This window comes from Lissotriton helveticus, chromosome 10, assembly GCF_964261635.1.
Source record: "Lissotriton helveticus chromosome 10, aLisHel1.1, whole genome shotgun sequence".
NCBI lineage: Eukaryota > Metazoa > Chordata > Amphibia > Caudata > Salamandridae > Lissotriton > Lissotriton helveticus.
In genome coordinates, this window is record NC_136071.1 from 241,754,435 (window position 1) to 241,780,216 (window position 25,782).

The window sequence follows — 25,782 nt, forward strand, 5'->3', positions numbered from 1 at the left end:
CGCTCTCCCATGCAATTTAGCTTCATGTTCCATTCTCTTGTTCCTTCGTTCCCCCATCCCCGTTGCTGAGTCAATTTGCCTCCCTTCTCATGCCCTCCATGTTACTTCCCCCAACCAGTGCTCACTGTGTTAGCGCTGTCCTGCACACCCCTGTATTATTCCGCTGCCATTCAGTGTTACTTTACCTGCCCTCCTGTTTCTTCCCCATCTTCCATGATTCCACCCTTCTCTGTTGCTTCCCTTTCTACTCAAGTTACTTTTTTTAAATTTGCTGGTGCACACGCCTACAAAATGATGCAGCCGGCTGTATAGGCTTTTTTTTTGCTGTTTAAGAGCGATGCAGAACAGCATGGCTAAAAACATTGACAAAGCCAATAGGTCCCAAAGGGGAGACCCATTGGCTTTGCAATGTTTTGTTTTTTTAAATCAGTATCTAGCCAGTAATTAAAAGCACGAATCTAAGATTGTACACCCAAGAGCAGACTGAACAAACACTAAAATGGATGAAAACGTGGTCAAGACTAGTTCACAAAGGAGAAGTGATGCGACAAGCTCGATCTATGTCAATCTTGCTCACGGTAACGCACAGGAATATGACGCCATTAAATGTGTGTTTTGCCATCGTAGGCCTAGCAATTTAGCATCTATCAGGCTCCACAACCATGAGAAATATTTGTGGATTAGGACTCAACGGTTAATATCACCAACAATTTCAAATTGAATGCAAGCCATCTGATGAAACCCAATCTGGAAATGAATTCTATTCCAAAAGCCAGACATGCCAATTTACTAATTAGCACACAATGGCCACACTGAATTACGGGGCATCTTCAGCATGCACACAGACTTCCATCTGTGAAGGAGACAACATGTCACTCATTGGCTTATGCAGTGGGTAAGTATCCCTGGCCATGAATATGTAATATAAATAACGCGGAGAGCTCTTGTCAAATCTGCCAACTATAGCCTGGACCACCTAAGGCAGATGTATTACTACTAGTGATAAATATATCTACTATGAGACTGACCCATCAATGCTACAAAAAGCACCCAGAGATATCCTCTTGATTCATCCACTCACCCGTTGATTATTTCTTTGTTTTCTGCTCTGATAAAGTGCTCCTTCTCGGAGGTCATGATGCACAGGGAAAACTTCTGGCCCGTCCGGCCTTCTCCATCCACCACATCCGTGCACTGGTTCATGTTAATGGTGCCTTGAGGAAGGGTCGTGGGCTGGAAGACAAAGCAGTAGTAGGTTTTATAAGAGAGAACTTAATAAAAAAAAGTACTCTCCAGTAAGATCTGAAACAGTTCTACGTGCAATTAGACAAATCCGGCAGAAAAGCAGCACGTCTGGATTGTGCACCGTAACATTTTTAATTACCATATCGCTTTATCGCTCATCAGTGGTACTGAGTCTTCCGTTTGCATCAAACACTCCAAGGGCAAAAAGTAACCACGCCACAAATCATTTGAAATATTTAAATCTATATTCAAAACAATTACCCTTCATTTACTTCATTAGTCCATCCACTCCTCGCCCAATGCAAGGATTTTAGACTCCAGCAATAGATTTGTGTCTTAACCCAATATTATCAGCAAACACATACCTACATACACATCAAGTTAATAGTTGCCTTTGAAAATTCTAACAGGAGCTTGCAGGTATAATACAATCTCAGACTTCAGCTAATTGACTGTTTGCTGTCAAAGGACAAAAGCCTCAACATTGACACCGCTGTATAAACTACTCTCGCTGGAGCAGCCTATATCTGACTGGGTGGCTGGCAGCCACGTCCCGAGTCCAGGCTCCATCATTTTTTACCCATCAAAGTTAATGAACCTGTGCGATTTGTCGTTATCTCCGCCTGCCAGCCTGCCGTCCCCTAATGAATCGTCTATGACCGAGCTGCTTAGAAGCTGCCAATGTTACTCGGAAATCAGACAAAGAGGGAGGTATTTAACACTGTGAGGGGAGAACCAATCCTCAACTGCCGTTTCACAGGTAATCTCTGAAAACCTACGTTTGTGGCGTTCTCTCGCACTGCTTTCAAGCTTAAAAGTTTACACGCAGCATGTAACATTGAAATGCTAAAGTATTTAAAGAGAACAGAAAAACATTTATTCTTGCTCAAATTATATCACACAAATATGGAAATGGACACAAATTCTACTGAAAGGACAAGTTACAAATTTAAACCTTGGGAGAATTATCCACTTCCTTAACTCTGCCTTCAACAGGTAACTGAGACTTCACTGTTTGTTATGTTTACTTCATTCACCTTCAATTTATTTAAACTTTCATATGCAAAACTTTTACATTCATTTAACTCATAAGAATAAGGGTCTTTGGGACATGATTTACAAAGCTTTCTTCTATAAGTATCTGTAGTTTACTTCTGGAATTTCAGCAGTAAGGGCCACTGTGTGGGAGGAAAAAAAAAACGTTGCCAATCGGGAACTTATTTCTCGGTAGAGAATCTTTAATGGTTTCAGCACTTTCACCCTATGCAATGTTCCAATAACACTGAAATAATGTTCTTGGAGACAGAAAAAACGTTTATTACTACAAATGAATGTGAAATATATTGATGTCACAACAGACCAACACATTTCACTAGCTCATAGTTTCTGTAGAATGGATACGCTTGAAATAAACAAATGAAATAAATATCTCTTGCCTCATTTAACTTAGAAAAATAGAAATGCTTTGTTCACTGGATTTATCAGCAATACTGTGCAAAACATGTATCAATGTTACACAATTAAGAGAGCGCTGGGAATTTAATAGATTAGATGCCTGCTAATGCCTAGAATTGTTAATTTGAAGATAGTGATCTACAAAAATTTATTTTCAGTTGTATTCACGAGGGTCAACACTACTTCCCAAATACTTTCACTGAGCTGGGTGGGTGGGTGAGAAAATGTGTCTTCCCTTCATGTACATATCCAACACTTTTCTCTAGACCCATTCCACAGCTTTGCCAAGTCGCAACCCGTGACATGGATCCTCTCCCGCTAATGAATATATACACAACAGATGCCACACCAAATCCTACCCTTCAAAATTATTTTCCATGTGCCTCAACATGGCGTTTAACTGACTCCATGCTTCGCTAATGCATTCAGAAATCCGCATCTACGTCTAATGGGTGTATTAAGAACTATCCCCTCTAATCTACAGGATGCTACTAGTAAAGACCTTGCATACTTAGGAAAAACCTATGTTCACCACCACTAGCAGAGCCACTCTGAAGCTCTCGCTGACATATAACAGCACATCCGAGACGTAATAGGCTGCAGCCACCGGACATCCAGACACACCCTGGTGCCATCAGACTACTGCTCTGTCCACACATGGTCAGGCATACAGGACCCACGCATCATCAGTTATGTCAGACTCCTGAACTGGGAGGCACATCAAACTGAGGCACCGAAAGATACCCAAAAAACCCATACGCTACCAGCCATATCAGACTCCTGGGCGGACGGCTGGTGTTAGGCATGTCAGACCGACAGGTACTTGAGAGAAGTGAGCACCATCATATGTTATGTCAGATTCATGGACTGGAAAGTTACTGTTAGCTCCCCAAACCCCAGTCGCAGGACGATACAAGACCGCCCCATGCACCTCAGCCATGTCAGACTTAAGGGCTGTTTGCCCGCTCTCAGACTAACTCGACCAAAGTGTCAATCAGCTGACCAGACTCTAGATTCCATGAGGCATATCAGAGCAAGGCATTTTCCTGTGCCATAGGCATGCATGGCAGGGGCCTCTTTCTGTAATCACACACTGGCTGTTAACACGAGAGATCATGGCACCAGAAACACAAGGCCGCTCTACCTTCCATTAGACATGCAAGGCCCTAACACGTTCCACTTACAAAGTGCATTTGTTTCAACTCTTTTCCTTGTAGCACCTCTATTACTTCATCATGCATTTAGCTACCATGAGCTTTGTGAATACCGTCTTCAGATCGTCTGGTTTCCCGTCAACCGTTTAGATGTCTCATTGTGGCCCTTAAGAGTTATTATTAAAATGTGTCAGGCAGAAATCCTTGTTGCTGAACTGTCGCTGAATTGCCTAACATTTGTGTCACTCTCACAGAACCCCTGACATAAAATAATGTTTTGCATCAATAGGAGTTATAATGGGAGTTATGAGAGTATGCTTTATGAAGTAGGCGTGAGTGCAGCCACGCCAAGTTCTGTTGTTATTCACAAGCATGCCTTAGCAATCTAAATATACAGTAATTTTAAAAAACAGCTGAGTGAAGGAAGGGCAGGCCCCAACAGAGGCTGAGCTTTAAGGAATTCCACACTTTGATCTTCAGGTTCTCACAATGAATGACTCACTTCTGCTCTGTTACCTCACCCTCTACCTCAAAGCTGGCTGCCTTTCCTTTGCTTGTGGTTTGTGAGGCTCTCCATGTAAGACAGGAGCCACAGGCTGAGAGAGGTCCACTTTCACGGCTCTCGTCCACGGCCGAAGGACTAGAGGGCCCAGGCATGCGAGGTAAGGGTTCATATGACGGAGGGATGACTCTGCTCCGAGTAAGTCATCGCCTGCTCTCCCGTCTCCCTTTCCATTAATTCAGATCACTCCCCACGCACGGCCACCCACGCTCCCAGCAGATTCCTAAGTAAGCCGATTAAGAGAGCCAAGCAGATTGCCTTGGCGAGTTTAACTCTGTGGGTTCCATGTTCACTTCATGAGCTCTACCTCCCTGCTGGCATTTGTGATTCACTAAGAGTGAGCCGAACCTGTACTCTAAATTACTTGGATCTATGTAGGGTGGTCTAGAAAATATGATTTTACCACTGCGCGACCCGTTCATAATATTACCCTACACATTACATGCAGTGGGTCAGACTCGGATTTATATGATGCTTCGAATCTAACATGCATCGACTTGCTGCAGTCCTGGGAGTGTGCAGTAAAAACAAGCATTGGCAAAGCCAATAGGTCTTGCCTATGTGAGAGCTAGTGGCTTTGCCAAAGTCTATTAGCCATGTTGTACAGCAGTGTGACTGCTGTTCAGCATGGCTAAACGTTAGTGGAGTGATGCAGACCGGAGCGGTGCAGAGTGCCGTAGAGTAGGGAGGAGCAGAGTGGCAAAGAGTGGAGTGGCATGGAGAGGAGAGGCACAAAACGGAGCAGAGTGGGTTTGAGTAGTGTAGACCAGAGTGTTGTAGAGGGACCTAGAGTAGTGTTGAGTATAGTGGCGTACAGTAGTACAGTTGTGGTTGTAAGTACCTAAAGTGTCAAGAGGGAAAGCAATTAGGGTTAAAGCAACATAAAAAGAAGCTGTATGCATGTGTTAAATGTAGAAAAGCATATTGCACATCCAGCAATAATACCGAAATGCTTATAAAATAAAAAAGTAAAAGTAGGGTGTTGCAAAAAGATGAGGAAGAACAAAAACGAGGAAGAATACATGTACTTGGTCCATGCTCAAGTGAAGAGCTAACAAGAAAGGAAGAGAAGTCTCAAGGAGCTAAGCAATCAAAAGACTGCAAATAAGCGTGACAACGAAGATAAACAGCGGCTACAACGCTGTTTTTTTCAACGAAGTACCATTACAAAGCGGTTGTTACAACAACTGCGTTGTTAGTACGCAAAACCTTTCAATTGCAAGTCATTAGAATGACTTACTATAGGGGGCGCTAAGGTATTGGATATGAAATCCAACATGTTACCTGCTGTTGCGCAAACTGGAGTAGGAATAGTAAATAATACTATTCCTAAGTCCAGCATGCCCCCTACAGCAAGTCGTTGTAATGACTTGCGATGTAAGGGTATTGCGCACTAACAACGCAGTTGTTGTAACGACTGCGTTGTAAAAGTACGGGTTGTAATAGCATGCAATGTAACATGCTATATTCGACAACGAAAACGAATGTATGCTGTGAGTGGGTTGTAAGCTCACTGAATTGTAAACAATACGTTTTGCAGCACAGAGCATACGCTGTGTAGGTGAGACCTAAAAGGGGAAATGGAGCTGGAAAACTGTTGAACAGAATAGGTGGGAAAAGAAGAATGGGGTCTAAAAAAGGTAAGAAATCAAGAATCTTTGAGGGGCTCAGATGTGAAGAGTGGTCAGGGTGAGTTAAGTAGGGGGAAGGGCCATTGTGGAGGTTTTCGCTGCATCAAGTCAATTCCACCATGATAAACCTGTGCATAAGTTCCATACCAAGATACCCTTACCTCACTAAGAGGGAACACAATAAATGAGCATTGATAGGAAGGAATACTTACAGTTAGTCTACTCAACAGACAGACAGATATTGCCACAGATCATCATCTAAAAATCTAACAAGATCGACCATATCCTTCACTGTATTCCCCTCGAAGTGGCACTCGCATCACCAGCCGCTTGATTCCCGAGCCCAAATCCCACCTATTGAATTCTTTCTTCACACCTACCAGGTCAGTAGCTAAACAAGCCCTGGCATAGTCAACAGGCCTGGTTTTAATGTGTTAACACTTGCAGAATAAGTATATTAATGGAAGACAAACATAAGAAACAGAAGTCTGTTGCTTGTTTTTGTTTCTATATCAAATAAACGTTGGATAGCAAGGGAGCCGTCATTGAAGTCCGCCTTTAGTTTATTTGACCTGAAATGAAATGATGTAATATAATGAAGGCTCCCTTGCCAGAGGACCTTCATTTGACGGAAACAAAAAGAGGACTATTTAAGGCAAGAGAGTTTTTAATACTGACATTAATTTTCAGTCACATGAGAAAAAGTGAACCACACAAGGCGCACTAATGTGAAGCCACCAAAAGGAATATCAGGCAAGAGAACAAGAAGCAGACATGGGAGGGAATGGGAGGGAGGAATAAAGAGTGGTGGCAGACATGAAAAAGAGTGGAACACACAAGAAAGAGGGGGCTGGGAGGGATGAACAAGTTAGTGGTGCGGGTGTAGGGAAACACGGAGCACAGAAGGGAGGAGCAAAGAGGAACAAGAGTGGGTGGAAGGTGGGCGAAAGGGAGATTGGAAAGGGAGGGGAAAAGACTGAGGATGGGAAAAATGAGCTAGGAAAGACACCCATGTCCACCACCCACTCCAAGAACCTCAGTATAATCACAGAGAGCAACTCAACATGATCTCCCAAGTGAACGCCGTCACACCTGATTGCTTCTATATCCTGAAGATGGTGAGGAAGATTTTCAAATGGCTCCCAATTCGCACCTAGAAAAAGGCCACATATACTTTCTTCATAAGCAAGCTGGACTACAGGGACAAACTCAATGCGAAAATCAACAAACTCACCAGAAGGCTGAAGACCATTCAGAACTCGGAGGGAAGCATCACTCTCAACATCCCATGCCACACTCCCATCACACCACACCTGAAGTAGCTCAACTGGCCTATACACAAGAGGGGCCATTTCAAACTCCTCACCCACACTTTCAAGGCACTACATAACACTGGCCCAACATACTCAACAAACGTACCCGCTTTCACTAACATCCTAGACAACTCCACTTGTCCGGAATCCTACTTGGGCACATCCCACGCATACAGAAAACCAGATCCAGCTGTTGAGCTTCTCATAGATCACTCTGTATGCGTGAAACAACCTGTCCCTACACAGCAAGAATCCTCTTCACTTCTTGAATTCCACAGTAAGCTGAAGATCTGGCTTTTTGAGCAGTCCCAGTTGGTCATAGGTTTGGCTAGACTCACACGGGCACAGTGCAAGGATATTTTCATGAGTGATAGTGCGGTCTACAAATGTGCTTAACAAAACAGCCAGCTGCATGCGGTAAGGGTAATACTCCTCTGTGTGGAGCCAAGCCCCCTCTATGCATATTTTACATCTAAGGGTGGGAGAACCAACTTCATCTTGGCATCACAGCCAATGGGCAGCCAAATTTTCCTTCATCACTTAAGTTTTTTACCTCCTTCACGACCTTTGCCAACTTAAGGCAAAAGGTCGCTTGAACATGCTGTGTGTCACAGACTGGTATATAAAAATGAAACAAAAATCAGGGCAAAGCAGAGGAGAAGTGGCGTAAGGGCCAGAGCAGCTGACTTTGGAACTGGGGAACCAGGTTCGAGTCTCGGCGTCGGCTCTACATCCCGTGATTCTGGGTAAATCTCCCATGCCTACCAAAATAGTGCTCTTGCAATGTAGAGCGCCTCAATACCTTCGGGTCAAGTTCGCGCAATATAAAATTGCCACAAAAAAAGCAGAACGCACGTACTGCACACAATTGTGTTGAGGCATGCCAAGGCACTAGCCCGCGCCTCCCCTCCTCGAGATCATGGCACGGAATTCCACAGCAACAGCTGCTGCCATGAGAAAAAATATTCCTTCCCCGAGAAAGCAACCAAGAGTGCTCGATGCAGGAGTCTGCGGTAGGGGAGGCGTTCATCATCGTACAAGACAATAATCCTGTCTCTGCGCTTGACAGGAGATGAAAGGGGGCTCCGGGAGCACGGGTCACGTGACAGTGCCTGTTGTGTGGGTGCTGAAAGAAGGGCTCAGCCCAGGAGCTCGCGGAAGTGGCGCGAGCTGGTGGCAGTGGAGACGACGAGGCGAGGCAGACAGGGGGCGGCATCGCCTGCCGTGCCTGAAGGGAGCCGGGCTCGCCTCCAACCGACCCTACCAAACACCCCTTCTGGTTAACACGACGAAGGTTGGGGCGACAGGACCCGGAAACCTCGGATACAAGCAGGGGGGTTAGAAAGTAGGACAGACTTAAATATACGTTTCGTGAAATACCAGACAAGCAAACTGCCACTATGAGTACAAAACTCCAGTTTCCAAAATAATGCCCTGCTACCTACAGCGTTTGGCCATGGACCCATCAAATTTTAAACAAGCTGGCCATGTATACACGTTCTAAGGTGATCAAGGGCTCTTTGTACTGCAGAAGAATACCTTACTCCTCGACAATACCTCCCTATATGAAACAGTGGGCTTGTTTTATTACTAGAGGATGCAGCAAAGTTAAGTGTTGATGCATGAGTAGTTCTACCCATCACCCTACTAGCCATAGACAAATGGAAAGCAGGCGATTTGGCCTTTCTAGGGAGCTGCAGACTGCAGTTGGATTGCATTGGATGTTCACTGACTGGACAAATATCTGGTCGGTGGCAGAAACGTGCACGTGAAATGTTTTATGACTAATGGGCAGGAAAACTTAAGCCAATGCCTAAAAGGCGGCCTTGTCACGCAAACTAAGCAGGACTTTACTCGAACTCGCCTAGAATAACTTAATTCACCACAAATGTCATGTAGTCTGACCGGATCCACCACTGGGGATGCAAGCAGTCTACAGACGGTGCAATAGCAGCACCACAGAGGCAGCCTCAGAATCTCGGTCTGTTTGCCAGTGTTATGCAGAATACTAATTCAGAGAATGCCAGACGGCGGAAAGGACTTCTGTAAAAAGACCATCGACTGAAACTCAAACTACCTTTCGCAATCTTAATATGCAAAAAGATACTTCAACGAGACTTCAGAGTAGAAAGTGCCACAGTAGATCAGGTCCTTTTCTACAGAAAACTGCCTTTGTATCACACTGAAACATCTATTGCTCGGAAAAAACAACAGGCGAATGAAATATGGATCTGTGATAGATTATGGGTTGTAATGGAATTAAAAAAAATATGAATTTCGGTTTTCATGCCGACCCAAGACAAAGGAAGCATGGCATGTCTAAGGCCCAGAAACATATCCTGAAAAACTATCCTTGTGGCCTTAGAGCACCCGAACAGTAACCAGTGATTCAATGTAACTCCTGGTTGGAATGAGATTGGAGCTTTCCCACAAAAGCACAAGCAGATGTTCCAAATTTTACTTGAAAGGATCGGACATGCAACTTTGGAACACATGGTCTCCGCTCAGTGACGATAATACAAACTCAGGAGATATGTTATGCATCAATGACCAGTGTATGAAAGACACAAAGACATACTTGTTTTTTATCCAGTACGAGGAGAATAGATTCATCAGGCTTCTGGCCGGTGATCTTAAGTAAGTACTGCCAAGTAACGTCCCCGCCCATGGCAAAGGCAACCCTGTCACATCCAATGTGTCTCACTTTCATCTCTATGCCAGCTCCTAGGTATTCAAAATCACGCAGTTCAATTTTTGCCTTTGAACACTAATGCTCGGGCATTTGCAAAACCAAATCTCGACTGGAAAGACATTATTTTGCATACTATCAGCATCCAATGCTGGAGGTTTGGCATCTTGCCCGTGGCCTTCCATGCCCCTTAAAAAAAAGAAAACCAAGTTTGCAGGAGACAGTCTCCTTGTCTGTTTTACAATTGATCAGAATGACTCAGTGAGTTTGTGCTCCCCCTCAGAAACCTTACCAGTACTGCAACGACTGAGATCATAAAAGTCTCCCCTTGCACTAATGCCCACTGCCTCATACTGTGTTGGGAAGTAACTGAGAGAACTCATCAGATATGAAAATGAATACACTTAGGAGGCATAGAGGTCAGAGTCAAGTATGCACAGTTGACTAAATACCACAAAAGCGTGCTCACTATAAAGTCTCATCCCTTGGCTTCAAGATGCCTTTGACCTGCATTTAGTCTACAGATGAAACTTGAAAATAAAATCCTTAAATTGTACATAGTTCTGTTCAAGTCTCACTGGGGCCCGCTAATGCGTTCATAAATCTTGGGGGTGAGATACAAGAAAGTCCTACATCCTAGCCCCTTTTACAGGCATTTTATAGAGACCATAAAAGGGCAGTAGATCCAAGTATCATAAATGGAATAAACGGTTGCAGCTTTTGCCTGAAATTGGTTTTAAGGTCATACATTGCTCAATGATTGAGATATGGGATTTTGAATCACAGTTTGGGATTTTGAATCACAGTTTGTCTTTCAACTTTAACCAACGCAAGTTATACTGTGTGCTTACTCAATTAGCTTTTTATTGGAATCTATGTATCGTCTGCATAGGTTTGAACAAGCACATTCCAAAGCCTGATGTTTGTAAGGAAAGTTTTAATGGAAACGTTAAAAAGGGTGTTCCTTGGTCTCACTTTATAGAAAGAATCTGGAGGAAAGCTACTCAGTTCGACTACATGGGTTGCTACTTACAGGAGTAAAGAACGTTAATGGGATATGGGATTTGCTGACAAAGTGGGGAAATACTTTGCAGTAACAATTCCAAATTTGATACAGTTCGATAATTGGGCAAAGATGTAAACCATTACAGAATGCAAAGGGCCGCATCAGTAAACCATAAAACCGACACACAGATAAATGCCTATAAACAAGAAGTCAAACTCGCCCTTGTGCATCTGCAATGAGGCAAAATTCAGGAAGTCTCCTTAAGGGTTCTACTGTCAAATAGTAAGTTTGTTCTCTTCAAGAGTCAGGTAACTTTATCTAGACATCCAGAGATAATTACAGGCAGAGCGGTAACTTGGAGTGTAGGCATTTTACAGCTGACTGGATTTGCACTTCATATAAGCACAGCACACAGTACCAAAGTGCTGTGGGTCATTTTCAAACCATCTGTTGGGTCTTCGTGAACTTGCAGGGCAAGGAATTCAACAACCTCTTCATTCCACATTCATGAAGAATATGTCATCTAGCCATTCCCCAACCACACCTCGATTATCTGAGTAAAACACTGTTGGGCATTCGTTGGGAAGAGATTCATATACCCATGGAAATCAGAGAGAAAGATGGAAATTGCAAAAGTAACAGGATGGGAGATTGGGTCACCTATGGGCTCTAGTGTTAATGACCATTTCTGCAAGAGGCTTGGCTGACCAAGCAGTCTCATTTCGAAACTGATTAACATGTCACTACTCGGTAAAAAATGGAAACTACACCGTTATCTTTAGTAATCCATTCTTGCCAATCTCACAAGCTGCTATCAAGGCATGTACCATGCGTTGAGAGGAACTCTAAATAGACACTGTACAGCTCTAAATTGACATTGTAAGTCTCTAAAGGAACTTGGCATGCTACATACCATCACAACTGTTACAAGACTTATCTTGCAGAAAGTAGAAGCACCATGGTTTGAATAAACGGTAATGTGAGCTATCCTCTCCTCAAGAGTGATAGGACACTCTCACACTCAAACGGTGAGAAATAAAAAATCAAAAGATCCCCACTAAAGTGCCCCTTTGGGGACCCGTAGAGCATTGCAGTGCCAGCCAGACGAGGCGCATCCGACCGATGATGAAGCATGACATCCCCAAGGATGTGTGAGGGCAACAAGAGACACACTTGTTGATTGTCCCCTAAAATTGGTTCAGCACCTAGCAGTTCCTTCCCTCTGTGTGCCTTATCAGGAACAGTAACACACATTTTGGAAACAATATGAGGAGTGCCACTGGAATTATAGGACAGGGAGGACCAAATTAGGCAGCAGGGTTAAATAAATTATGAGGCAAGAAAATACAAATTATGCGTTATAATGCAGCACATTTTGAAGCAATATTACTTCAATATTTTGACATTTTACACTTGTTAGCCCAGTATGGGCAGACGTTTCTACTCATGAACACTAATAAAACACCTAAATACAGCAATCAGCAGCTGAAAGGTAGACTCTCTGCATCTCAAAAGGCCTGACACTGCGCAGCAACATGCGAGATAGTTTTTAGTAACTTTTGATCCATTTGAGCTCGACTTTATTTTTTGTGAGAATCTGCTAATTATGCAGAAGATAATGGATTATGTGACAAATCTATAGCTATGTGAAAAATGCAGCAGATGAAGAATCAAATATTTCCAGTGGCCCACCTTATGAGGTACCAGGAGGAAGTGCACACTTAGTGTGTTCATTTCACATTTAAAGGGTCTGAATCTAGCATCCTTCGATAGTACGAACAACCGATTACACTAAATTTGAGAACCCAACAAATGGGTTGTAAGAAATAATTATCTGCCTAAAAGTGCTGAGCAAAGCGGCAAAAGCCTGCCCTGAATAAAGCACCGCAGAGCATTCAGTGTTTATTTTGGCAGGCAAACTGGTGAACCTGGGCTCCCAATTAGAAGGGGTGATTTGTCTTGAATACACACCCTAATCTGGTGATTGTTAGCCACATCTGTTTCTCCAGTGCCTTCTCAATAAAGATAAAAAGTATTTCTGATTACTGCCGTTCCAAAAATGCATGCCTTCACAAATAGCAAGACTATCATATCTTACCTCTACACTGAAATAGCTTGACCAACTTTTTTACAGCCATCTGGTCACGGTCTCAGAAAGGCGGAGACAGAATGGGAGGCAGCAAGCCTCACATATGATCTGTAGTCCAGTGTAGTAATATTTCAATCTGGAGGCAGAACTAAACCTTTGTCAGCATCTCGTCTGGCCTTAAAGTCCCTAACGCTGAAACCCTCAGCTGGCCCAACAGAATCCTTTGGCTTTATCTTTAAAATCCCACAGCAAGAACCTCATGAATAAGGTTACTATATATTAAGTGTCACCCATTACCATGGCCCTCAAGACCCAGCCGAACATCTTGTGCCTTCCACCGAAGAGTTTCACTTACATCTACAATCTTTATACCAGAACTTTACTGTTGATTGCCAGGCCAGGGATTGCAAAGTAACCAATTCTATGCACTCAAATGATGAAATCATATTTCCTCTAAATAATGTACCCCCATAGACAAAGGAGGAAGGAGTACTTCTTCGTTAACGACTGCGCGGGTGTGCCCCATAAGAATGTTCTGAACTAGGCTGTTTGATAATTATATACATGACAATTCTGCCTCTAAAGCCATCAGGCTTTTCTTGAAAGTCACCTAGACTGGTGTTAACTTCAATCAGCACTGTTGATAAATTATATGTGCACAGCTTCCTATTGGTCATGATATTCATATGCCTAGGCAATGTAACCATGTGCCCAAAATTTGTATTTCGGCCTGCATAAGGCTTAAATTAAAGCCTGTGAAGTCCTCCTGCCTGACCATAAGATAAAAGTCTGAAGTGGAGACATCTAAAAATATATAATTCTATACAAAAACAGACACTATATACGTCCCACCTCCAATCATGATTCCTCTGTCTTAGCAGTTCAGTCTCCTAACACAGATGGCGGATTCGATAAGGAGTGGAAAGTGGAAAGGATAAAAGGTGGCATTGGTAAGCTCAACCTAATTTACTGAATGGGGTCGGAGATCATGCAGTGTATAACTATCCTATCCCTCACTTTGGTACATAGCAGCATACTAAGAGAGAATATGCCCAGAAAAGCTGGTCTCTACGGAGAAGAAAACCATAAATTCCAATATTCCAAAGGGAAGGCCTTCTGAAGAGAGGTCACAGCTACTAGAACATAGGAATCCAGGTCACCAATCAGTGACAACAGGGAGAGATTGTGCGTCCTAGACCTGTTCAGCATTCAAGCATTTATATGATGTAGAAAGATTTCCAGAGTACTCTGCAAAGTCTGTGCAACAAATTCAGCAATTATTTATTTGCACCCCTGTAAAACGGACTTCTGATGCTATTCTTCTGTCTATAGGCGCACCATAATTGTAGCATCCTCTTAGGGTAAAGAGAACCTGTCTTGTTCCACAGCTTTCATTTACATCACCAGAATGCAACAATCCAAAATCGCAACAAAGATCCTATACAACTCCATGTTTAGATGATCTGGCTTGAGGCTTTTCCAGATGAGTGATCGCTCATAACCTTGCAAATGCCTGTCCAGCCATGTGGAAATGTGCTAAGCTTATGGAGTTTAGTGACTCAAGTAGAATTCAGAAAGTGGCTGTTTCCCATTTTTTGGGACTCTGGGCCATACATGTAATTGTGAAAGGCCTCATTTATAGTAAAAAGGTTGAGACTCGGTCTAGTGTGATGATACATTTTGGCAACTGTGCACGGTGTGGCTCAATTTTTTTACGTTTTAAATAGAATCATGGCGATGGATGATTTCACAGATTTCCATTTAAGTATGTTTTACCCATCCGCATGGTTCGGGGAACGTCTATGATCAATTAAAGGTGAATCATTGACCCGGGGACGTCTATGATCACTCAAAGGTGAATCGTCCACTCTGCTTTCCTTGCCGAAGTGATAGCCAAAACAAGTGCGCTCAACCACCATATCAACTGTCTTGACCAGTAAGATGGCTGGGTGGATTAAGAGACTGCTGCAGAGATGTGTGGCTGTCAGCCCATAGGTAACACATCTGCATGCTAGTAGTGCAAACTTACCCTTTTATCATTGTGAGGTCAACACAAAGATAATGGGAACGTCTGCTGTTTCCAGCACCATTACACAGCAACACCAGTGTCAACAAAGGCTATCTAAAACACGATTTATAATGATTTTTATGTTACTGCTCCGGACAAAATACACTTCTTTAAGTTCCTCTACTACTTTTTCCATGGTAGCAGCTGAGGAGAGGTGTGGCGCCGCGGCCAGGGCGACTGACGCTGGAATCTGGGGATCACGGTTCGATCCCCGGCTCTGGCGGCAGGTTAGCCCAGCACCATGTGACTCTGGGCAATAGCTCGCTTAATCTTCCCGACGGCCCCCCAGCGCCTAGAGACCCTAACGGGTGATTGTGCGCTATACAAATGTGGATTATTATTATTATTATTATTATCTACTCGGATGCTCATATTTACCTCAGAGGTTCTCTTTCTGTGTTAGTAAAACCACCTTGTGAGGGCTTTCAGTTTCCTTTAGCTGGCCAGACACCGGAAAGAACATAGGTACTCATGCCAACCACAGCACGAACAATAAGGACCCCCCACCCCCTCCCAATCGATTGTTGACTCTAAAAGCTTTGCATTTATGATTATACTTGCGCCGGTGCGATAACAGAAACCATTCAAAAACACAGTGCATATTCGGGTGCGGTAAACTTGCCGGTTTCCCAAAGGGTCATTTTAGTGCTGCATGTGACGTTATAACTAAAGCCCCGAGGCACTTTCATGGCGCCAGAATGACCAGTCAGGAACGGCTGTTATTTTGTAGTCGAGTAAGATGCCTTCTTCAAAAGGCACAGAAGCACAACGGAGTGCTGGGTTTAACGACAACATTTAGACGTGTTTACAGAGAAAGGCACGTCCGCTTGAGGACGAGCCTGTCATCAGGGGTTACCGGAGGCGCTGGGCTGGCTCGCCACCTGGAAAGGAGCGCGCCTAATAAGGGCAGCGTCACACTCACCTCCAGCCTGACAACAGAGCAGGGGGCATGATTGGTGGCCTTGGTAGTAAACCTGCTGTTCAATTAACGCTTGCTTCTGGGATCTTACACCACTCTGCAGCGCGCGCCGGCCGCCGACCAATCAGCGAGGGGTACTAGAGCTCGCGCCTGTGTTTCACTGATGCACAGGGCGCCAAGCTCCTGAGGCGTACAGGACACAAAGCCACCGAAAAACAGAGCCCATACTCCGATATGTGGAGGGAAAGGACAATTATATACATGGGCTAAATCTATGATCTCAAGCTGTCCGTTTTTCACTTCTCCTGTGTTGCATCCCAAATATATTCTTGCTATGTTGTTGTTAACTGTGTGCACTACAGCATTCCGAAAGCTGGGTCGGGTCTGTGAAGTCACAAAGAGCCGATTAATGAAGTGGCGCAGAGAGCCGCGTTTGGGAACTCACACAGAGAGACAAGTTTAACAAAAGTTAAGTAATAATAAATTGTGTGCTTAATAAAAAAAATGTAAAGGCAATAAAAAGTAAATGCGAAATCGAGAACAGCAAGGAGTAGAAGTAAGCCATTAACAAGAAAGGGGGAGTTCCCGAACTGACTGTTCACCTCGTGTGAAACGTCGGTTGCGAAATGCATCAATCTATTCACGAATTCAGCCTCCCCTAAGAATAGAGAGAAGTCCCTGAATTAGAAGCTAGACACTCATTGGGTAACAGACTCACTCTTCTAGAAACAAAACCAGGGGTTTAAGTGGAATTAGAAAAGTGGGGGTGTACAAAACGGGCACTGCATAATAAAATCGTTTTCAAGATGCGTGGCCTACGCAATTAAGAGAGCTGCTGAACGATGTAAAATAGAATTCTAGGATTCCTATGGTGTATTTTGGGGCTTCTCTGAGCTTTCTGTTATTGCATCTAGAAATAACACAACAATTAACAGATCCATAAACCTAAGCCAGGACTATGGGCTTTGCCATTGAAACAGGCTAACCTCTAACAGTCCAGTTGTTAAATAGTTGAAAGATGAGTTCCAATACAGCACATATGAGATAGTCATCTCTGGTTATATTAATGTGATTACTTTCTAGTCTAGATAATACTTTTGAGTGGTCGAAACGGAGCACTTCTTCTAGATCAGAGACGATCAGATGCCACCCACGTCGCTGGCAGCAATGCAGGAAGTAGCATAATGGGTTTGCATGTTAGGTTCATGCATCAGAATGGTTAGCGAGAGATCAGACAATCGGAGCATTAATGTCTTGTCCCACACACCCTTAGAATCATTCCCTGTCACACTAAGTCTCCTAGGAATGCCGCAAACTCTACTTATGTACTTTCTTCAAGTGCCACCGTCTGACTAAAGTAGCGTGTAGTAGGCTCTTGCCAGATACCACTGTTGTGACCTGAATGCACATGCAGATTCCAATTAAAAAATACAACATACTTTACCTGTGCCTGTCACCTTTGAAATATAACACACTCTTACAGAGCGATGACTATGTATGAAGAGCATGTGCAATGCATTCCTGTCCCTGCATACCCTAACAAAATGTTGTAATCAGGAAACATATTATCCCTGCAGGAAACCATATTCGAGGCATCCCAAAGCTAGGAACAAAGGCATATTCAGTATGAAGAGAGAAGAGGTTATGTGGTTTCCTGCTGGGACTGAGATTCTGGTCAGTTACCAGTCTTTGAAATGCAAGACCCAGTTGGAGGGAGGTGTGTAGAAACCCTAAAGGATGTTTTTGCTTGAGGTAGAGAGCGATAAAGGACCCTGTAAGATACACTTTCCAGTACATTGAACTCCATCTGAAGGCACAGCATGCGTCTCCAACCTGCTCGGACAAACCCACTGTTCACATTCAGGCTCAGACAGCAGTCAACTATGGGGAAAATTCTCTATTTATAAGAGCAGGCACTATGCATTTCAATCAGACCTACTGAGAGATGTATGATCATGTGGGGTTGTGTTTCTAAAGCAGGGTGGAACAGGAGTGATTTGTGGGCCAGGCTGCTTGCCTAGACAACACAGGATGGAGCTGGCGGGCTCGCTCTCTACCAACTGAGCCCAAGCTCTTGTCCCATGAGGAACTGCTATCTCAGCGTTTCAATATTGCCTCAACTCTCAAGATTGCCCAGAGAAACATCGATATTGTTGTGTGGCAATGATGTTGAGGTCACTGAGCAATGACATCATTGCATGGACATCCGAACTTCAAATCACTGTATTCACGTCCATTGACTTAGAATTTGTGCTCCATTACATGCTATTGCATGGCATTGAGAGATTTACACCAACATGAGCAGTAAGTAACGCGCATTCATGGTCCAGCACCCTACACATTTTTACGACATCAAGATCTCAAGCAGTAACAGGACATTTCCAGGGGAGGTCAAGTCTATTTACAGACCCTATAGGAAATAAAGGCAATTCAAATGTTTTACAAACCCTAACCCAGAAAGGAAGCTTCGGCAGTGTGGGGTGCCACATACCTCCAGTCAAGGGCAGATCACTTCCTACCACGGACACCTCATATGGGCTTCAAAAGCAAGCCTGAAGGCTCGCCTGCAAGTTCCAACTGGATCACAGAAAAACGCTTCCCGTTTCCAGATCCTTGTCTGACTGACTGTGCATATCACAACAAGAACATGAGGCCTGCGCGAAGGAAATGAAAGAATTACGGGGAGATAAGCAGGGAGCAAAACCTCAAAGGGAACTGGTCGCATAAAGCTCGCCACCAGAGCATGAAATGTTGCTCACAGTCTCCGATGATAATCAGTCGCTGGCTCCAAATTCTCACTGATTGCTTTTTTTTTTGTTTTGTGTTTTTGTCTAGTAGGGCTGAGGGAAGACAAGCGAGCTCCATCGTGGCATGCTGGAGTGCGTTCCCACAAGGTTAGTCCGGGTAGGACCCTACTTCTCAAACAGGAGAATCCAGTTACGCCAGAGTGGCCGCTAACATTGACATTTTATTGCAATATAATACGTACATTTTTACGTAATTTTTAAGTATTGCGCTTCGGTCTCCTCTGAGGCTCCAAAATGAATTTCTATGGATGGGCACCATGTTACTCTGTTGGTTGGAAGAGTGTGTGTTTATAATGGAGTCTACATGAAAGGTGTTTTGGTATAGTGCTTGATGCCCAAGGTGTAGCTCTGATGGTAAGGTCGGACTGGCCGTACCGGGCATCGGGCATTTCCACAGGAGGTTTGGGGGGGAGGTGGCGTTGTTACTGGGGGCTGTTTTGAATGCACTCACTGCAGAGTTCCTTGTATATCCAGTAGCTTTCAGGCAACAGTAAAAGTATCCAGATAACTCAAGTACCTGCTGGAGAGAGATCAGACTTTTGTCTAGTAGAAGTTTCAACTAATCTAAGGTAGCGCAGAGGGTTAACATACCGGCTGCAAAGGATGTGTACCATGCAGATCATAGAACAGTATGTTATGTGCATAGCTTAGTGGGTTACTGCTTTTCTTACAGAGGCACTCTGTTACTGTGCAGTTCATAAGCTACAATCAGAATCTAGCAAAGTGAGCTGCAAAGTGTAATCAAAGAGCTACATGCAAACTACACGGTACCGGTTAGAATGTGATCTTTTTTTTGTGTCTTTCTTTAACCTAATGTTGCTAAAAAGGGTTTGTTTAGGTAGAAATACATTCTTATTAGTAAAGCCAACCCTAACCACTGTGTTACACTCTGAATCCTGGAGCCTAACAGTATGGATGACATGAATCCTACACCTTGTAGCCCCCTTTATCTTATGTAACATTTTCTATGCACGGATTTACACACTTAAGATTCATGGTCTCTTTATTTGTGTGTGATCTAAAGTGCTCCAACAACCTACACTGGTATGTGAGGTGCTATAAAGCAAATGAAATACATGTGAGAGAGGGGCTATGGAGAGATGAGGGACACTACTGGAGGGAGACAGGGAATCACTGAAGAGCCCCCAACAAAGAGGTTGTATCCTGGTTCACTGCAAGGTCCTCATTTACTATGCTTTAAAAGCGAATACATTTGAATAGATAATGAGAAATGTGCTGTAGAATGCACCTTTTTTTGCCCAAATGTTCTTGGGGGGAGAACACTCCCAAACCCTATTTGTAGTGCTCAGGCTCACTCACTATGCACCATACTGGGGATTGTCCAACAAAATTTGCAAGGGCTGCTTTGGGTTCCCAGCCCGGCCCTCATGTGCTGAAGTGCCGAAAGTTGATTGGAGCAAAGAGAAGTGAGAGACAGGCACACTCACACATTACCCATACTCATCCAGCCATACACAAAGTGGGTAACAGTGTGTTTTGGTATCGTACCTGATGAACAAGGCAGTGTTCTTACTGTGCCGTGGAAACCGTGTAGATCCAGCTAATGGTGGATTGGAACTAAAAGGAGTGTATATTATGCAAGTGCAGCAAACATAGCCTAACACAGGTAAGGAGGTATAGTGTGACCACAATGTGACGATATGGAGATATATTTCTAGTCACCAGCGTTCTGAGTTAAAAAAAAAAAAGTAATGCATGAACATAAGCAATGGGTGTCACCATAAATCACAAAAAAGACTTAGAAGGAAGGCAGCACTGCAAAATGGAACCATCCATTACCAACCTCAGCTACATCATCATTTGTAAAGTTGACAGACCAATCTGCACTTGCGCTGAAGCCCTGGAGAGAAACTAAAAGTCTAGGAAAGCCATTATGGCTAATCTTCCGTCAGACAGTATTTAGAATGTCAGACGCAGGATATAGCTCTAGGAGTCAGGCCGCCGCCTCTTCTACACTGTGCACCATCTATGAGTTTGTCCAGACCTTGACTGAAGAGACTATATTGTGGATTTCAATGGCTCAAAAAATATCAGCCTACCTTCACATTTGATAACTTAAAACCAGCAACTGGAAGACTAGAATAGGATACCACCATCTCATGCTATTTCAGAAGTGGAAGGGAAGCCAACAACAGGCCGCGCTCAGGAACGGTAAAGAGGTACCTTCAAGGCCCAGACCAAAGGAAGACCCAGAAGCGGCACAGTAAACCCAGGCTTCGCAGAGAAATATTTTATTAATCCAGAAAGCTACAGGAAATGGTTCACACTGCACAAAGCACAACACTGCCCATTTGTGTCATGTCTAGATTTCACCACTTCTTTATGATACTCTGTAGTTAACCATCAATAATGTTGGGAGACTGAACGGTGCCCTGCTGCAGAGCTCACATCAACAGACTTGCTAATCAGACACCTCTTCGGGCACTGGACAGCTGAATCACCATTAACCCCAAGTAACAAAGGTTCGAATCGAGCCTCCTTCATTGGCAATGCATGGTAGAACCACTGAATCATCTGTCTTGATGTCAGAGCTGTCAAAGAGAGTAGACATCATGCTGACTACACGATCCATAAAGAATGCTGTGCATTACTCCTGGGCTTGTGTATATCTCACACTTGCAAAATGCAAGCTCACACCTGGTCCGGACCCATGGTTTCCTTCAAACAGATAATTATGGTCTTCACCATTTCCAGGCCCGAGAATGAAACGATTTCACATACTTTCACTAAAGTGACCAGGAATGCACTTAATACTATTCCTTACCTTGGAACATCAGTCTATATATTCTCTTATTTTACTACAGTGCCTCAGATCGGTAAATGGATGCTTAGACTTCATCCCTAAGCTACTAATGGAACGCTGAACATTTTGAGGGTTGCACCACTCGTCCAATTAAAAAAAAAAAAAGATGCACACAGACTATTAAACAACTCTATGGTAACATGGTAATACGCCAGTTGTTGCAATCCACACGTGTGATGCAGAGGTCTGCGTTTGTAGCCATAGAAAGCCTTAGATCACCTACTCCAGTTCAGGCACCACACTGTGGCAAGCTTTGGTTTCCTGCAGGAAACGACTAAGTGGCAACCCCCACCACCCTTTGGCCACAGGAAAAGCATTGCTAGTGTTAACTTCACTGAGGGTCAGGTCAATGTATGCAGCAGTATCTTAGAAGTGTCATCTTAGAAAAAACTGTCAGGAAGTCAAGTGATGAGCAAGTCTTTGAATCACAAATTAAGCCAGCACTAAGCCTTAAACTGGTATTGGTCATGGTGTGCATAAGTAAAGTTAATTAAGTGAGGTTCTACACACAACATCTCATCTTTTTTAATGCACTACATAATCATAAAAGGTAGGAAACAACCCCTAAATGCCATCAACTTGAGTAACCACTCCACTTTGATCCCCCAGATTTAAGGCAAAAACTGCTGGGATTACAGAAGCTGTCTTTAAAATCTGGTTGACAGGTTAATTTCCTAAACATTACACAACTTTCACCTATCGACAAATTCTAACCCGATAGGGTGATCTGCTATGCGTTTATCTAGAGAGCATACAATTGAATATCGTTTCGATGTGCAAATACTCATACAAATACTTTTATGATGTCAAGCACAAACTCCTCCACCTCATTCTCTTCACTAACTTCAGAAGCTATAATCGAGTTTCACAGAATAATGGAAGGTGTGAAACGCAATTGTTCTTTCATTTGGTGCACGTTTCTTAAAGAGAGAGAGAGAGAGAGAGAGTGTGTTCAAACATACAACTGTCAACCAAAAAGGTAGCAATGTCATCATTTTATCAAATTGCTAACACGAATTATTTGGATTTTTTGTGCAGCGCCACATGTCCACATGTGGTTCCTTCATAGCTCTAAGATATACCGAGAGAACAGAACATCACTTAAATAACCTGGCTAAAAGGATGATCCCCTAGTAGACAGTCCTCAAACCCTGCTATTTGGCTAAGTCCTAATGCCAATGGGCTTTAAAACTGTTGTATGTTGACAACAAAATCGTTGAGAGCTGATGACAAAAAGAAGCCAACAACCTTCTCCTTATTCAGACCCTTCTCGTTTTCTCTCAGCCACTTCCCTATTAGCTAGCAAAGATTGGGATTCATGTAGATCCCTACACCCAGGAAAACCAAGAGCGGGATCCAAAAACAACCACAGAAACCAAACTACAGATGTAGAGCAGCAGTTGTGTTAGGGTATGAATTAAGCCATTGAGTCAAGCAAGGGAAGTGAACTGGAGAAGGACCTTTTGCTCAATAAGCCTCCTTTCCTGTTATTTCGGATTGTTCTTCATCTTGGATCTGTAGATACATCTATGTTTAGGAGTGTGAAGGAAAGCTTGGACGAACGGCAAGTGCTGCAACTACATGCAGGCGGATGTATGATTTCTTATTGAAGGCCCGACAGGCCGCTTTTAAGCTATCCTTACTGGGAGCAAGAAAAGGAGTGATTCCAGGTGTCCTTCTCTTTGGGTATGATGAATTATTATCTAACTATTCACTTGGGTCGGACCCCAAAAGATATTGCACTAATCGGTCTTCATCCATTATAAACTATGCCCATAATCCGTCCACAATATTCACCCAAAGTCGCTGAGCACACACAATTTTGCAGAGATAAAATGCCATCTATGGCACAAACTTCTTCATTTATTTTAACAGGATAGATTGATATATTGCGAAACCAGTGATCTAGCTGGTTATGAACTCCTCAATGTTTGCCCTATTCTGGTTCTGCTATTCTTTCAGCTTCAAAAAGTGGACCTTCACTTCCTTTCCAGCCTCCTCCACAGGCTTGTCAAAAACCAAACGACAGTTACCCAACAAAATTTCCCTTACGTACTTTCCCTTAACTCCTTTAGTAATGTGGAACCTCATCTGATCCACAGAGGAAAGCACCTTATCAGGCGTCATAAGTAGATACAGAAGAATTAGCCTTGCCTTCTTTTTAGCCATCCTTTTTTATCAGCAGGTATTCCCTTATCCTTGGAAAACGCATACGTTGTGCCCACCTTAGAATCGGACATTCCCCCCTCCTCCCCACTGTTTTTTTCTGCACCTCATTACTACTAAAGGGCCAAGCGGCATCCAAACGTCTGCCCACCCTCACACTTTGCCTCACATGCAGCAGCAGGAAACCTGAGATTCCATGAGATCTCCTAAGAAAGCATTCTCATCAGAGCCACCAACTCTCTGCTCACCTTTTCAGGTCTGCATCCACCTAAGAACACCATACTAGCAGTTCAACAATTGATGTTGCAATATATAGAATGCCTTTGAAATTCATAATTCTGAACCTCAATGGGCCAAACATTATAAATGGCACAGAAGTAAACCTGCTATTGAAGCAAGCAAACTCTTCACTCAAAATAATAAATCCTATAATGATTAACACAATAGCAAAGAACTAACGGCAGTGCAATGGGAATGCAAAAACACAGGATAATTTTGCAGGCACACACATTAAGGCAATCGGGAACCAAGACGAAAGGCTCTTGTGGCCACTAAGACACAAAGCCATCGGTAGGTATCAAGGCACATGGCATATACAGACCTACTAACAATGAACAACATGAAAAGGAAAAACAGTGTGATCTGGTCAACAATTACGTGGTGTACCGTGGCAAAGAGGCTGCTGGAATAAAGACGATGAAGTGTCTCCGCTCCTTGTTTTTACATCCCTTCCGCCCAACTGTACCTTCTCACAATGCACAACTGTGCAGACACTTCCGGATCCACCGGAAGCTGGGTTCCGTGCTGGCAAACTCCTGTGACCAGAAATAGCCTTAATATTGACATTGCTAGTTCCAGAAACTTGGTTCTAAAGGCTCCAAAGTCTGTTAAAGTTTTAGGTAGGCCCATGTAAATGATGTTGAAGCTATTCAGCAGTGACATCTTCACCCCTGTTGTTAACTATATTCTATGTGCAGTGAGCATATGAAGTTGCACACCAACGCGGAGACAATGGCTTTGAAATGTGGTACCAATCAGAACTCTGTATTGAAGAAGAGACCCAGAAACCAAACATTATGAGAGGTCTGGATGCAGATCCTATGCTTGAGGCGAGGGGGACTTTATAAAAGGAGGGTATAGAGTATCTGTACGCAGGCTGTTCTAGGATGTTAGTTTTTGCTCATTTTAAGTGGAGAACATCTTCTGACGTATTAACGTAAGCATCTAACAGATCACTCTCCATCTGGATATGCACTTGTGAGTCATATGTCTGGAAGTATAATTGCTATTACTCCAGTACATCTACTAACAGGCACATACAGACATTAAGCAACATTAGGAGCAAGAAAGTGAGAGGAACCCTGTAGCACTCTTGAAGACATCATCAAGAAAGATGATTTCATCAATCAAAAGTGAAGTAACTTGCTGGCTGTTCAGATAAATCTTACTGTCTAGAACGTCTTACACCACAGAGAGACCAGGAATAATCAGGGAACCTTGTTGGGATTCAGGGGTAATGGGGAAATCTTCTTTGATGTTAGCCTTGCCAGATTAATTTTCTCACTAGCCAGAACCCTGACTGGGAGTTGTGGAGCTGCAGGTTTAGTCCGTGCATTTTTACAGCTTTTTGGTGATCATGCTTTTCAGTGTTCTACTGGTATTAGGGATAATTGACATAGGACAGCAGTTGGTTAGCACAACTAGTTCTACCACTGTTTTTTTCAGAAGACTGTAAGATGTTTGCCTACTTCAACTATCATGCAAGCAATCGCTTTGAACGTGGCAGACTTGTCAGGATAATTCACGTCAGTAGCAATTGTTGGGAAGTGTTTCTTCATACAGATCAAAGTTACA

General features: G+C 43.4%; 1 protein-coding gene across 3 annotated transcripts in view; it reads right to left on the minus strand.

The window, feature by feature from the left end:
- MPRIP (myosin phosphatase Rho interacting protein) overlaps positions 1-25,782 on the minus strand; it is an 845,921-nt gene that overhangs the window by 576,188 nt on the left and 243,951 nt on the right. For all 3 annotated transcript variants that reach the window (XM_078665226.1, XM_078665225.1, XM_078665227.1), the window contains exon 4: positions 1,082-1,233. In XM_078665226.1, coding sequence (XP_078521352.1) covers positions 1,082-1,233 — 152 coding nt within the window. The remainder of the gene's footprint in view (positions 1-1,081; positions 1,234-25,782) is intronic.